Source organism: Nothoprocta perdicaria, unplaced genomic scaffold (genome assembly GCF_003342845.1).
Source record: "Nothoprocta perdicaria isolate Ctin4 unplaced genomic scaffold, notPer1 scaffold_40, whole genome shotgun sequence".
Lineage (NCBI taxonomy): Eukaryota > Metazoa > Chordata > Aves > Tinamiformes > Tinamidae > Nothoprocta > Nothoprocta perdicaria.
The window spans coordinates 2,353,439-2,368,333 of record NW_020455644.1 but is presented as its reverse complement, the minus strand read 5'-3'; the positions used below and the strand labels follow the sequence as shown (position 1 = coordinate 2,368,333).

The following is a 14,895-nucleotide window of genomic DNA, read 5'->3' as shown; positions in this document are numbered from 1 at the left end:
CATCAACAGGGGACTGAGAGACCTGTGTATGTTTTTGAGAGAAGCTTGGAATTCTTCTGAATGAAATACAATACTGTGCATGAAAATAAGAATGGGTTGCATTTTTTTTCAGAGATAATCCTTTGTATTTTGCTTGCACAGCAAAGTCTTTACACATGTTTGTGCCTATAATCTATGAATTTTACATCTTAAGGTTGAATATCTTTTTCTTTTGATAACAGGCATATTTTAACCAAGAATACACACGTATAATGGTTTGTATCAATGGACKGTACACAGGCTATATATCTCAAAATTAAATCCTAATGGTATAATAATAATATTTTAATGGAGTGCTTAAATTCAGATTTTTAGAATATCATGTTTGGTTGATCAATATGATACGGGATGGATACACCACAGGTGCCATACGAATCCACCTGCGCCTCGTCTCCTTTTTTCAGTTTTTTGAAAGCATTTTTACTCCAATTTCATTGAAAATACAGCAGAAGATACACGCCTAAAAGAACATCCTGTCCTTGCTTGCTACACATTCCTACTCACTCTTTTTCAGCGTAACCTTTGACAGTGCCTTGTATGAAGTCCCAAAAGATCCAGTGCAACCTAATAGCTCTCAGCTGCAAAAGAGTCTGATGCAACTTTTCTGGACACATGTTAAAACAGATATTGCAGATCACAACCATACAAGAAGAAAATCTTCCAGGGACACTTTATTTTATTATTTATTTACTTGGTTACAGTGCAGCCTATGATGACTTGTTTTCCTTTAGTTATATGAACAGTTTGACAGATTACTGTGACAAGGTTACTCTTAAATTGATAAAAGGTTTGATAGTGCTGGAACATTTGTCAGAAACGTCTGACATGGTGTGTAATGGACTCTGCACTTCAGGCATCAATGGAACTCCAGGCTGCTGCTTTGTTTCATGTGCAGCCTCACAGCAGAAACAGGGAAAAGCAGTCAGGATTCACCGAGACAGCCCCTTCCCTCACTGAACACTTCTGATAGAGTGACCTATTCTGCAGCCACACAACAAAAATATAATTAAAAAACATTACATGTCACTTAGGTGGGAGTTTTCTTGCTGGAATAAACCTGGAACTAGAAAGGGCTGTAATAAATGTACATAGCCACAAGCATTTCCAGCACTCCCTATACTTCTAAGGGAGAAGGACTGCGTTTTTATAACATTATTCTTCAACCTGCCAAGYGACAGAAATAGCAGGTGACAGTTGCACTGCTGGCAGCCTCGTCACACGTTTGGGCCAAGGAGATGGGTTCAGAAGGGCTCCCTTGAGGTGCTGGCAGCCAGCCTGCGCGGGCTGGTGTCCTGGGCGTATGCGGGACTTTGCGAGTACGCCTCCCAAATGCAGCCCTTCCTACCACTGGCACTGCAAAGAGAAGTGGTATGGTTTATGGGGGCATGTTATCACTTCATATCTGCAAGCTATGCTGATATTTCCATCCAAGAACCCTACAAGCTAAGAGCTTCTACTGTTTTGTGCATACCTGCTTCCCCTAACAATGAAGGCTTTTGCCATGTTTGTTATCCTTCCTTCGAATGAAGAAAAGCCCCGCTGATGTAAGTCAGAATTGAGCTAAGAAGGCGCTGTATAGAAGGCATCCATTTCTAAAGGCACAAATGGATGATTTTTGCAGAATAATTTCCACTGTTGAACAGTCTTTTTTTTTTTTTTTTTTTTAACAAATCCTGTGGACTGCTGCTCTACGCACTGCATTTATTTGAAAGCATAGTCAACAAACTAAGGATCTGGACCTTTATCCATCTCTACCACATAGCTATCTGTAAAGGCCTTGCTGCATACTACTTTAAAAAACTACATGCTGCCATGTCAAACTCCTGTATTTTTTACACTTTTACACGCTTTGTTTTCCCTGTATCTGTCCCTTTTGTTTTGATACTTGCAGTCTTCTGAAGAAAACCACACACACAGCTGGCTTCTCCTCACTTCCATTGAGCCAATGACACAAAAATCAGCAACCTAAGGGTCCATATGCCTCTTAAGGAGCATCTGTGCACCAGGAACTCCATGAGAGCCAGACAAGACCCTGTACTCCAACAGCAGGTTAAGGTTGGTGGAATGCCCGCAGGATTTCATTGCTGTGAGACGCAGCTCTGAGGTGTCTGCTGGGCATTTCCCATAAGCAGAGAGGGAGCAGGAGATGCTCTCCACATTTCATGGCTCAATGTTCATGCCACAGCGGACTTGRGCCCCACACCACTGAGGACAGCACTAAACAGCAAAGCCGTGAGGCTCCTGGAGACTCCTCATCCCTGATGAGCTGCTCTGATGACAGCATTTATCTGAACCTAGAAAGGATCAGACTATAAGCAGATATCAGAACAGCTTTGTGAATATTAACAGGGCTACAGCCGATTTATACCCGCTGAAGATCTGGCCCTTGAACTGGGATTATCCAGAAGAAAGTATCAGTGACTACAGATTGTGCAAACGTCAGGCCGGCACACTGGCACTCCAACTTTCACATGGAATATGAAAAACCACCAGGATCCTATAATCCYGGAGACACTAAACACATTCCACTTGTTGAGATTTTAGTAGAGATAACTGTGAAATACCATCACAGAGAAGAGTCCCATGCTCGCATGACTATTCACAAATTCAGGAATTATTCCAGTGAAGGCTTTCCTCCTACTGTCAGATAGATAGCAGAAGGAAGTCTTTTCTGGATAAAACACACTTAGAATAGTTCTTTAGCACTTACGGGCAAAATCAGGAAGTGCAAAATGCTATAAAATGGAACATCACTTTAATTTTTTACCCCGATTGAAAACTTTGAAGCAGCTGCAATTTGAGTTCAGGTCACTGGATCARCCTCAGACTGTTTCTTATTTTATCAACATCCATTTATTGATCCCAAGTTGAAATGCCAGTTTTCAATGAAAAGCCTCAGAGATGCTGTTCTCTTTTGAGGAGAAAAAAGAAATCCCCCCCACCCCCCCCAAAAAAAAACCTATTCTATGAGAAAAGCACTGCAGAGCCTGGCCTGTAACATAGAATTTTTGTTAATCTCTGTGTTCTTACTTTACTACAAAAAAAGTCATTTTCCTAAATTCTAGCCAGGCAGTCTCTACCTAGAATCTCAAACTGGATTATTCCCTTCTCACATATTATCAGTAATACTCAAGACTTTGGAAATCAAAGCAGGGTCTCATTTCTGTCCACATTACTCCTTACATTCAATCCACTGAACAGGGGTAACTGAGTGCACCGTCTTAGGTAACAGCTCGCTTGAGGACGCACGAGGAATCAAGATCTCTCTTCTGCTGCCACTCCAGTGTTAACAGGAATTAACCACAATAAACCTGGGATTTAGCAAGGAAGTTTGCAAATATGATTTTAGAGTCATGCTTGCAAGAGAGCTAGAAGGTGATACTTGCAACACCATCACTTTTCAAAGGAACAACAGTTAATTAGATGTTTGCGACAAGGCCGCCTCTACTTGGTTTCATACTCTACTATCTCCAAGCCCAGCAATGTGTGACACAGCAATCAAAAGAAGTGATAAACGATGTAGATGGGAACGCCCATATTTCGTTGTGCTCCATTTATGGTTCACAGATTATTCCAGCTATAAAATCTGCCATTAGGRGAGTTTTTCTTGATGCGTTTTTTCACTTTTTTAAGATAAAAATAAACACAGTCAACATGAAGACCCTCTTCACCTCTGTAAACCCCCAAAATGCATTTTCAGAACTCATTTCAGAAACTCATTTTCACTATCTGCTCGCACCACAGTCATCAACAGGTTGACACAGCAGTCAGCCYACAATCTTGTAGGCGACCTGAGGAGGATGCCATCCTCACGAGGACATTCGCATGCATTTTGGTGACAGGCACACCCCAGCCAAAGCAGAAGACACGCAATATTTTGAGGGCACTTACGGCTGGCACAGCTTGATAAGGTCCTGGTCGGTGGTGCCGGGTGGAAGGCCTCGAATGTACAGGTTGGTTTTACTCAACTGCTCGCCGCTGCTGTTGTTGCTGCTGTTGTTGCTGCTGTTTGTGCTGGGGCTGGGAGGAGCCATGGGGTGAGGAGCTGGTGCATAGGACTGCTGAAAGCAAACACACAAAAACAGAGGTCTTGGTTGGAAGCCAAAAGCATCCCAGACTCCAGGGCTTTACTGAGGGAATTCAGGATTAAGGGCATTCTCACCCTGCCAGTCACCCGCGGTGCCCATCCCAACCCTTCACCTARGGCTGCCCTTCCCAACGCGAGGGAGAGACGATTCAGGCAGTAAGTGTGGTTTTGACTCCTCAACCTAAAATTAAAGCACCTAGATTCCCCATTTTGTCATCCAGATGACAAAATGAGGCTCTGAAATGACGGCTGCACTGGAGTAGTTTGTGTGAAGCATGAAAGATAAACCTAAAATGCTTCAAGAAGGTTTTAAGACAATTTTAAGCRATTTCAAAGCTGAATAAGGAGTTTCTAACCATGTGAGGCATCCAGTACAGGTGGCAAAGGGATAGTAACCCTGAGGGAAGCAGCAAGAACCCTATGGACACCTTGGCATCATGGATGCCTTCCACCATGGAAAACAGGGCTTGAGAGAGATAAGTAGTTTAGCCTTTGCTAGAGAGCAGGCCCTTTCTACAGTCCTACTTTGGTGCCTGTGATTACGCACCTACCATAACAAACCTTGAGAAATGGATATACTTAAACCAGTAGCTTGAAACTCTTTCAAACAAGTCCCTTGATCTAGGAGAATTAAGAAAGGACAGAGCACTTAMGGGGAGCATAAGCGATAGGTAAAGCTGGACTTCACCACAGGAGAAGCTCGAAGGCTTTGAGGAAAGATATAAAGCACAGTGCTTGCAAAGATCCCGTGCTCCCTTTCCTGACCTTCTTCCCCATTTCCCTCACTTGAACCAGCACCAGGAACACCCCGTTAAGCGCCAGAACATACAAGCTGCTCGGCAATCTGGTCTGGGGATAATGGGACCGAAGTAGGACCCATTACAAAGGGAAAAAAACAGTCTGATTTAAAAAAAAAAAAAAAAAAAAAAAATCTACCACCAAAAACCACAGCGTGCTCCTCATGCCGGCAGGCGACGGCTCCCTTCCCCGCATCCCGAGCCGGACACGCACGCTGCGGAGGCTGGGCCCTGGGCACGCACGGATGGCGCTGCCCAGCGCTCCGCTCCAGGGTCCTTCCCAGAAACAGAAGTGGGAAGCAGCAGGGCCACCTTGGCAGCCGRGAGCACAACCTCCGGCTGCGACCTGGAAGCGCCGCTCCCAGAATAGCCGTGCTGGGCTATATTTAGCCCTCGGACACGCCGGGGYCGCTGAGAGGCAAAGGTAACAGCGGCGAGCGCCTGGCTTTAGCCTGGGAAGAGCTCAGGACACAGCCCGGGGTTATTTCACACGTTGCAACAAGCATTGGCGATATGAAAAAATATAAAGCCAAGGCAGTTTGTGCTGCCCTGTCTCTGTCCCCGTTTGTACGTCTTACATACGCACTGACTGCGTGCAAGTGGCGCAAGACAGAGAGAGAATTTTCTGCAAGCCGGGACGGTGCTATATTCTTTAATTATTAATTACTAGTATTATATATGTCATAGCAGGGGATAATGAGTAAATGGCCTATTCTCACACCAAGTTAATAAGCTAGGGGTGGCAGGGGGAAAAAGTGGAAATACACCTCTAGAATATAAAGAGCAATTTTCACTCTATTAAAAGATCTTTATCCTCACACAGAAGGAAGCACTAGGGGCCTAATTCTAATTTAAGCTTAGGCCATTTTATCCCCCTTGGTCAGCTGTAAGGGGACCTAGAAGCAAATCAGAATTACACTTGCACCGACTTTAAGGCCACAGCTCTCAAGAAACCCTTCATATTCATCGAGAAGGAGGCCGCAGGATGGGTTTCTCGAGCAAGACCAGCTCAGACAGCAGGTGAACATACACATCCCTGTCCTCTGCAATGCCCAGAGAGGAGCTCTGAGATGGGTAGAGGGGCAGCCACTGCTCAGAGGGCTCAGATCCACCACAACTACCAGCCTGAACCCTCCTCACTAACACACCGCGACCGCCRCAGCCCGTAGTAATTTCCAAGCATATCCAAGCTATAAAACTGCCTGCTCCAAGGCTGATGACATCTTCTGGCCAGCTGCCAGGCTAAGAGCTTCAGCGCAGAAGCCAGCTCTGAATTTGGGTTCCTTGCAGCAACGAGTACGTGACCGAGGGCAGGAGGATGCCTGTCACCTCCAGATGAGGACAGAAGGGTCTGCTCCTTAACCTTCCATGTAATAACAGCAGTGAAAGCAATGAACGGAGACCCAAGGAGGACGCCAGGTATAGCCCCCTCGCTGCCAGGGTCTGATGGATGCCCAGGAGGGCACCCAGCTGCCTGGGTGCTGCGCACAGGCATCACTTGACATCTCAAGAATCATCTTGACTTGAGAGAGATGTCCAGAGACATCTCTTTCAACTTCTCTTTCAACTTCTCCACCATATTAGTCACAAAGAGCCTATGATCCAGGCTGGATCCAAACCCTGTGACACCAGTTACAGAAAGCCAGGAGGGAGAGACTTTGGCAACACAGCCAAGTGCAGGAGCTGGAGAAAAAACTTTGGCTAGAAAAATGCTATGCAAAATCTACCCACTTTCGCTTCAAAAGGGAGCTGCAAGTCAGAGCTGACTTCACTGCTAATTTTTCAAATAACCAGTGTGCCCGACTCGCTTTTCAGCTCCTACGCTTCATTACTCATGTGGGGGGATCCAACTGGTCTGTAGATCATTCTAAGCAGGCAATTAGTTTAGCACGGCTGGCTAATAGGATTTGCTTCCATCTTTGAAAAATAAATGAAACTTCTCCTTTCCTTTATTACTTAAAAGCAAGAAGTTGCCGAGTCYAAAGCTTAGCCAGCCCTCGGGAACGCACCCTTGTGCTTAAGCCTTTCCACAGAGCCCCCTGAAACGCAGCAGCCCACGCGAGCCCATAGAGCTGAGCACACACAAGCAGGCACCTCGGTCTTTCTTACTCAGTAACCCAGAAATGCTGAACCAGAAGGCTGCTTGCTCACAAAAGGAACAACACTCCTCCTTCCAGAATCCAACCCCCTTACGCAAGAATGGGATTTTTCCTCCCGTGGCAACCGCTGCATTCTTAGGGAGGTTTTTCGCCTGTCGTAAGTTTAGTCCGAAGCTTTTTTTTYCCTTCCCTTTTCTCCCAGGGCAAAACAGTATTTAAAAGAGAKAAAATTTAGATATATCTAGATCTTTTTACATACAATTCCTTCTGGACGCGACTCGCAGGCCCCAGATGCCAAGTTGTAGAGTCGGCTTTATTAGGAGCAGCTGGCTCCCTGGCGGGCCCGCGAGGCGGTCAGGCCTGTGGGTCTGGAGGGGCCTCAGAGCCTTGCACGCAGCTGGACAGCTCTGCTGATGGCCCAGCCAGTTTGTCTGCGTCCACCTTCAGCTACGCCGAGTTGCTGCTCTTTCATCCTCTTGAAAGTACAGCCTTGGAAGGATTCACCAGTAACAGTGATATGCTGACTCTTCCCAAAGTGCGTAYTTCCTATTAAAAAATAGGAGTACAGCACGCAGCCCTGCATTAAAACACGTGTTTTTTAACCAATTGTGATCATGCACAGACCATTTCACTCTGAACAGGGCGGCTTYCAGCTGCTGCTCTGAGTCCAATAGCCATGCAATTCTCTTAGCTCTGGATGGAGAGGATAAAATAAGGMAGGGTAAATACAACATAAATTGTATACCAGTTTACAGCTCACACCAGCTAAATACTCGTCTATTTACACCCTACTGTACGAGGAAGTAATTTTTGAGAGCTTGAGGGTTTCTTCTACAGTAAAAATGAGAGGATACCACCAACTTGCAGGGCTGCTCATGAGATTTTGTAGCTGAGTGAACGGCCAATCTCACCCTAAACAAGAGACAATCAGAGTTGCAGRGAAAAGAGAGATGCAGGGCAAACGTAATATAAAGAGAGATGATAAACACAACAATTCTTGTGCCATAGGTTAAAACCTAACTCTGATTCAGACGCTATGCTCAGTGAGGAGCCACAGCAGCAGATAAGATACTTTTCTGCTCTTCAGTCAGATAGAATAGAAAAGGAAATAAAAGAGAAACAAACGGAACTGGTAAGACAGCAAATTTGAGTATTTCAGAAAGGCTGCACTCAAGAGACTGCAAGTCCTGCTTTTGTTCCCRAGTTTGCACAGCATTCACTGATCTTGCAGCATCCCGACAGGAGCCTCCTCTAGCTCCCATCCGGCCAACGACGGCCTGGAGGACAGAGCTGCACTTGGATGCTCCCCCGCAGAGCCGAATCCTACCGCAATCCCAACCCATGTGCAAGTGTGCGAGACTCTCCTCTAGCCTCTCTGTGCAGGGACGAACCTCCTGGGCTGTTTATGCGAAGCAATGACCCCTCCGTTTGTCAACTCTTCCCATTTGTAAAGAGCAGCAAGGAAAACCATTAGCAAACTCAGAAGATGAAGACAGACACTAAGGCCCAGAGCCTGCTCAGTGAYATTTGCTGGACACATGGAGAGTGGCGGCTCAGGGCTCCTACTCCCTCTACTCCCATTTTACCACAGCGTTACCCAAGCCAGTGCTTCGGCTCCTTATGCCTCAGTTTGCCACCCTGAAGTGAATCTTTTTTACCTTGTCACCCCCTACATAATGTTCTGTGATTTCTGGATGAAAGGTATCATTAAAGACCTCACCATTACTTTAAAATGGAGAAAATATTAAAATGAACAGCAAAAGTTAGCCTTAACTTCAGCAAGTGAAAATTATTTCTCTTTACAATGATTTTACTAGCAAAGAAAATCATTTCTAGTAAAACGTGAGAATGAAAAGGCCCAGTCCTCTAACAGCTACAGTAGCCATGCAACAGTCAGACTAAATTTGGGATTTGATGGACCACCAGGTAGGAAGCTTTCTGAGACCCTTCAACATCACAGGTAAAGCTGTTGAAAGCAGTAGGCTAAGTACTCCTGTGGCTTATGATTCCCCCAACCCCAGCAAGCAGCACTACAGCTCCGTAAAGCAGAAATTCAGGCAGAATTTGGCTCCCTTTTCACTCCAAACAACAAAAAAGCAAGCTTTTTTTTCCAATCACAACTGCCTAGGTTCCAGCACTTGCAGAGCACCTGCAAGCAGTTGATACCCAGGGAGCACAGCATCCAAGGGCAGAGGAGAAACCCCCCATGGAGAAAGATTTGCCAACTATTTATCATTTTATGGAATCCTCTGCTTTAAATCAACAAGGGCACCGAGGGTTTAGCAATCACTAGACAGGCTGATGGACCAGCTCATCTTGTATTTGCACCAAGAGTGATGCCAGGGCCCAATAAAGCACCTCGGCCTGTGCGCGAGGCCRCGTCTCCCTCTTACCCAACGGGGCACATTCAAAGCCAGCTGGTCAGGTAGGAAGCACCAAGTTCAGCCTCGGTACTCAAGAGCACCAGGTAAATATTGCCCAGTCTGGAAATATTGCCCTTCCTGCCTTGTCTCCTCCCAGTTATTTCACGGCAGGAGGTTCCCATGACAGGCCTTTCCTGGGGCGCTATTTATTTCTCAGCTAGGGATAAGGTGTTTTTTTTTCCTTTATATAAAATATTTCGGCAGTTTGGCAAACTCATAAACAATAACCCATATTCTGCGACATAAATTAGTGTTATTGCTTCATTATCCAATCCATTCATATTTTATTGATGCACTGAGAGTAAATGTGAACAGAATCTAGATCTTTAAAGTACTAAATCCGGACAATCTGGACTATAAAACATTGCAAGTCCCGTAAGAAGAATATTTTAGAGAACAAGATCAAAATATGACAGCAATTACTGCCTGTGATACAACAATTTTGCGGCAAAAAAGGCAAGAAGGGAAGGGAAAAGAAATTTAGGTCTGCAGAGGAGATTTTTTGTGTTCACATGTCTGAACATTTGGGCGCTACGTGTGTACTGAGATGCCACAAGGATGAGTTCTCAGCCCACTTGAAAGTTAAGGATAAAAATGCAGAATCAAAGTTTGATATTTAACTTGCCAAGTGTGTAAAACCAGAATGCCTTTTGCTTCCCAAGAGTCTAAATTTTTTCTCCAGCCATTTGTTTACTCGTGGCAGACCATAAGTGCCTTGGAAAGCGGATGCAGGAGGCATATACTTCCCTGGGCTGCTTTTCCACACACAGGCCACACATACCACAGCAGCAGCCCCGCTGCGAGGACCTGCACATAATAAAAAAAACCTCCACTTACAGCACAGAACAAGCCCAAAGCCTGACATAATCTGTTTACTCTCTGCACAAATATTTGGTAAGCAGAGATCAGAAGAGAGATTTTTTTTTCCCTTGCAGAAGGAAAGCTTCTCAAAATCCAACCAACCCAAATTTATTTATTTATTTAAAATAAAGGCAGATCCAAGACAACTGAATTAGCTAGCTGGTGACACGCGCTCTGAAACCTCATTTTATGCAGCTTTTGTGCGAGACCCAACTCGCAGCCTGTAACTTTTGCCAACTGTTACATGACGAGTTCATCCCTTTCAGAAAGGGGCACAAAGTTCTTTCTTCTTTTAAAGACCATCCCCAGCAGGAAAGGTAGATGGGTCCTTTTCTGTTTGTTTAAATGAAAAGGATAAAGAGATGCTGGGTTTTATTTGGTCCTTTCTGTTGTTTTCCTCAACAGGCAACCTCCAACAAATGATGCTGCTTTTGAGGGCCAATTTACTCAAAGATGCTGTGAACGTGTAAAAACACCCACTGTTGTCTCTTTGAATCTATACAACTATACAATATTTATTGTTTAAAAAATATTTCATTTCTATTTATACTCTTGTGATGTCCTAATGCACTTAGACTGATTTGAACTCTGAGAGGCAATGCCAACCGGCACTCAGTGTACRGACCCTAGTCACACTACATGTAGACTCCCAAGAAAGGTCCAAATGTTCATCCCGGTGTCAGAGTTACCTGCCCAGCTGTATAACCAGCTGATACTGCCTACCCTGCACACTCATGTCAAGGCAGGGCATCCTGAGAATGCCCAACGTACTTCTGAATGTTTGCAGTCTCCTGAATTTTGTAATGCTTAAAAAGCACTGGAAGACTGCAACTATTTTTAAAGGAGATTTTGACATCTCTTTCTTGATAGAAAGTAAATAAGGCCCACAAACATTTTTAAAAAAAAATGAAAGACACCTTAGTGCCCACTTTGCTTCAAAATCCAGCACGCGCTCTCCTGGCTGGATAGAGCCATCATTTCTCACCCTGCACTGCAGGATCTTCAAGTTTTTCTCTTTTAATGTTCTGGTTTAATTAAAATTTCATTTAGCCTGAAACATTCCACCATCTCTGTGTTGTAGCCCTATGTAAAGCAGGAAAGAAAAAAAAAAAAAAAAAGACACAAGTTTATTACAGTGAAAGTCCTCAGTCTTTTCCCATTCCTTCAATTAGAGACTTCTGCCAAATATTCAAAGTTTCAAATACCCATGCACTCAGATATGTTGACTTAAAATATCCACACAAAAATAACTTGTAGTTTGATAGAAGTGTCTTTTTTAAACCATAGAATGGCTCATATTTAATGCAGAATTTAATTTCATCATTAATTCCTCTTTTCTCGGTTCTCTAAAGCCATAACTGCATTCTGCTCTATGTTCTGGAGTGATGCGCCAAGTGCCTCTCTAGCATACGCAGATCTGGCATTTGAACCAACACATTTGGGGGTTTTGTGGCGTTTATTTTCTCCAAACCATGCAGAACCACAGCAGGAATCTGAAYTTCTGGGCGCCAAGCTGTGTAAAACCTAGAGCAGCACCAACTGTAGCAATAAGGCACTACTACTGCAACACGTAGTATGTGCTCAGAAAAGCTTCGTATGTTCAGATTCCTGACACATCTAGAGAGCAAACATTTGCAACACATTCACGTGTTTTTTTAACCACATTTCTCATCGTCATCAAATATTTCTGGATTAACAATAGCATGAAGATTTTTTTTTCTCTACACTGCAACAGTGCCTCCAATCAGTTTTGTTTGCATTCTGGCTTTTTGAACTTTTAATATTCTTCACTCACACATGATTTATTTTCTTCTCTAGAAAGAATATGTGCTTGAAGTCATTTCAAAAGTTAAATCGGGATAATAAAAATGAGAAAGTCTTCCTAATAAATTTCCATGATAAATTTCGTAGCAAGCTTCACACCGCAATGCTGAAGAATGTTAGCATGTGACAATGTTTATATTTTAAATCAAATAGATATAAATAGTCTGAAACTCTTCATATCAGCGTAGCAGAGGCATACACAAAAATGTTGAGCTAAATAAGTAAAAAATGGTAAGTCTCCACGCAGCTGGTGCTGGAGGTTGACTAGGTAACACCTAGAGGTCCTCTCCAGGCTACACTGCTGTAGGATTCAATGATTATCAGCAGGAATAGTCTCCAAATATGGATATTGACACTTCTAATGTTATAAGACAGAATCACTTAGCACAAAATTCTCTCACCTCATGGAAAAAAAAAAAAAAAAAATCAAGTTTACTTACAGAACCAATCTCTAAGTTCCCTCTGCAGCTGCAGATATGAGCTATAACAAATTCCACCGCAAAGATTTTACTAAAATGGATAAATCCAAATTTTACCCCACACTACGCTTTGACCTCTAGCTTAGTTCATTTACTGAAGTCAATAATAAACACCTTAGCACTTTTCAGCAATAGCAGTATCTGCAGGTTAAAGGAACTGAGAACGCTGAAAAATATCATTCTTCAGCTTCTATAGATATAGGAAGTACCAAAACACTAAGAAATAACAATCCTATTGCAAAGACAGTCTGGTTCTGAATCACGAGAAATTAAAGAAACTGGCAAGTCTTTAAAGGTCTAKGACATGGAAACTTAAAATTAACACAACACTAAAGGCATTGACAGCTGCCATAAGATATCCAAAGTTCAATTTTGGTAAGACTTTGAATTAAAGGGGATCGGAACTACACAAATGTACTTTTAATCTGTCTCCTCCCCTGCCTCCCTCTTTTCCCCTCCCTTTCTTAAATTGGAGAAAACAATCTTCTCCAAGCTCTACTGTGCCTTATCCTGCATTGTATGGGAATAATGGTTCGAGAACAGGTCCAAAATTTCTATCATTTGCTTTTTGCATGGAAACAGGAAATGTGGTTGACACCTCTGTGATTTATATGCTGAAGCACAGTGTCAGAGAAGCCTATTAGAACTGCTGGGCACTTTCAACACATCTTGAAAAAGAAAAAAAACACACCCAAGAACTCCAAAAAATTAACCAACACTTTTCCCTAGTCTCATTCCTGGGAACAGCTGAACAATTTGTTGTGAGAGAAATTTTAACTCCAAAGCTTGTAATTCAGTAATGAATGCCTTTTTGAGACATCTTTAAGGGATTCCACTTAAAACAGGAAGAAATGGATTAAAAAGCAACAACAAAAAAAAGGTATTGCTGTTAATAAAACAACATACTAATATCTGCCTCATCCTTCTATGCCTAATATTCTGTTTTTATTCCCACAGGAAACAATGGCTTGCCATTAGATTTGCTATTCCGAACCCTGTGCTAAAGCAACGTTTGCAGGGTGCAGAGTCCCCCCACGAAGGACATCGTCCGTTAGGAGGCTGCCGCGCTCTCACTGAGCCCCGCTTATCAGTAAAAGTGGAGCCTCATCCCACCGCGCCCAGCAGCTGCTGAAGGAGAGGGCGCCCAGGCCTCAACACCGCGGCCCAGGAGCAGGCCCCATTGCAGCTTTGCGTGCTCCACGAGCGGGACTTTCACCTCCTCGTGCTAGGGCCCATCACTGAGGGCCTTACCGTGCACCTGACACWTCTGCAGGAGCCTCTGTAGCCCCCAGACCCTTGACCACACACTAATCTGGTGAGGATATGACCACAATTAAGAGGTTCCTCCGTGGGGAGGAAATAGAAAAGGCTTCTGAGCCACAAGTAGCATCACACTGGGAACCTCCTCCYGCCCTTTCCTTCTTCCTCCCTTTCATCAGCAGCAGCTGCCTGAAAACACCTTGGAGCACCTGGAAGGCAAGGAGTTGTGCAGGGGCTGATGTCAGTAGGAGCAAGTACAGGTGAGGGTCAAGCGCAGAGGGATCCAATCGCTCTGTGCAGAGCTGTGCGCATAGAGTAGCCCACACAACGTGCAGTGTGTATAGAACAGCTCTAAAAACATGGCAGTTAAATATACATATGCACTGGATACATTTTTCTCTCTCCACACACATTTCCTCAGCAATGAATCAATTTTTCTTTTCTGATTGTTGCTTTTTATGACCTTTAGTTGTTTTGCTGGGGGATGCTAACCCAACTCGCAGAAGCAAGACTTGAGAATATTTTTCCCCTCCACGGCATCAAATGAAACACCAAGCTGCACAGCCTGCTTGTCCTTAAAGCCTTCTCCTCCAGAAGCCCTAAGCAGCAGCTTTCTGCAGCAAGCCTGCAGAGCTAAAATTAGCCAGCAACACCTTGCCTTGCACCTAACCACAGGGTAGGAAACAAACATAAATAGGGAAATACAGTATGTTCCTCGAGGTAGAGTCTGAATACTTTCATCTCCACAAGAGCCAGAATTAGAGGGCACTTGCACAAGTAGCTGCTCGTGACACAGTGCCTGTTACTAGCATTGCTATTTGCCTCCTGCATGGTTGAAAAGGGGACTGCTTCAGAACGTGCTCCTCGGCATCTCCGTCTGGCCTCAATCAAATTACTTCTGCCTACGCTACAGACAAATTATTTTATTAGAAGTCGCTATGTTACCAGACATTTATTTACTCTGCTGTGTTTCTGCACGGTGAATAGAAACCTCTGAGTGGGTCCATCTCACTGTTGGCTATTACT

General features: G+C 44.0%; 1 protein-coding gene across 1 annotated transcript in view; it reads right to left on the bottom strand.

Moving 5' to 3' along the window:
• The window catches only part of RBMS3 (RNA binding motif single stranded interacting protein 3), a gene marked incomplete at its 5' end in the record, with an annotated part of 630,487 nt that overhangs the window by 306,555 nt on the left and 309,037 nt on the right, over nt 1–14,895 (bottom strand). Inside the window, one exon of the mRNA XM_026045493.1 lies at nt 3,931–4,100. Coding sequence (XP_025901278.1) covers nt 3,931–4,100 — 170 coding nt within the window. The remainder of the gene's footprint in view (nt 1–3,930; nt 4,101–14,895) is intronic.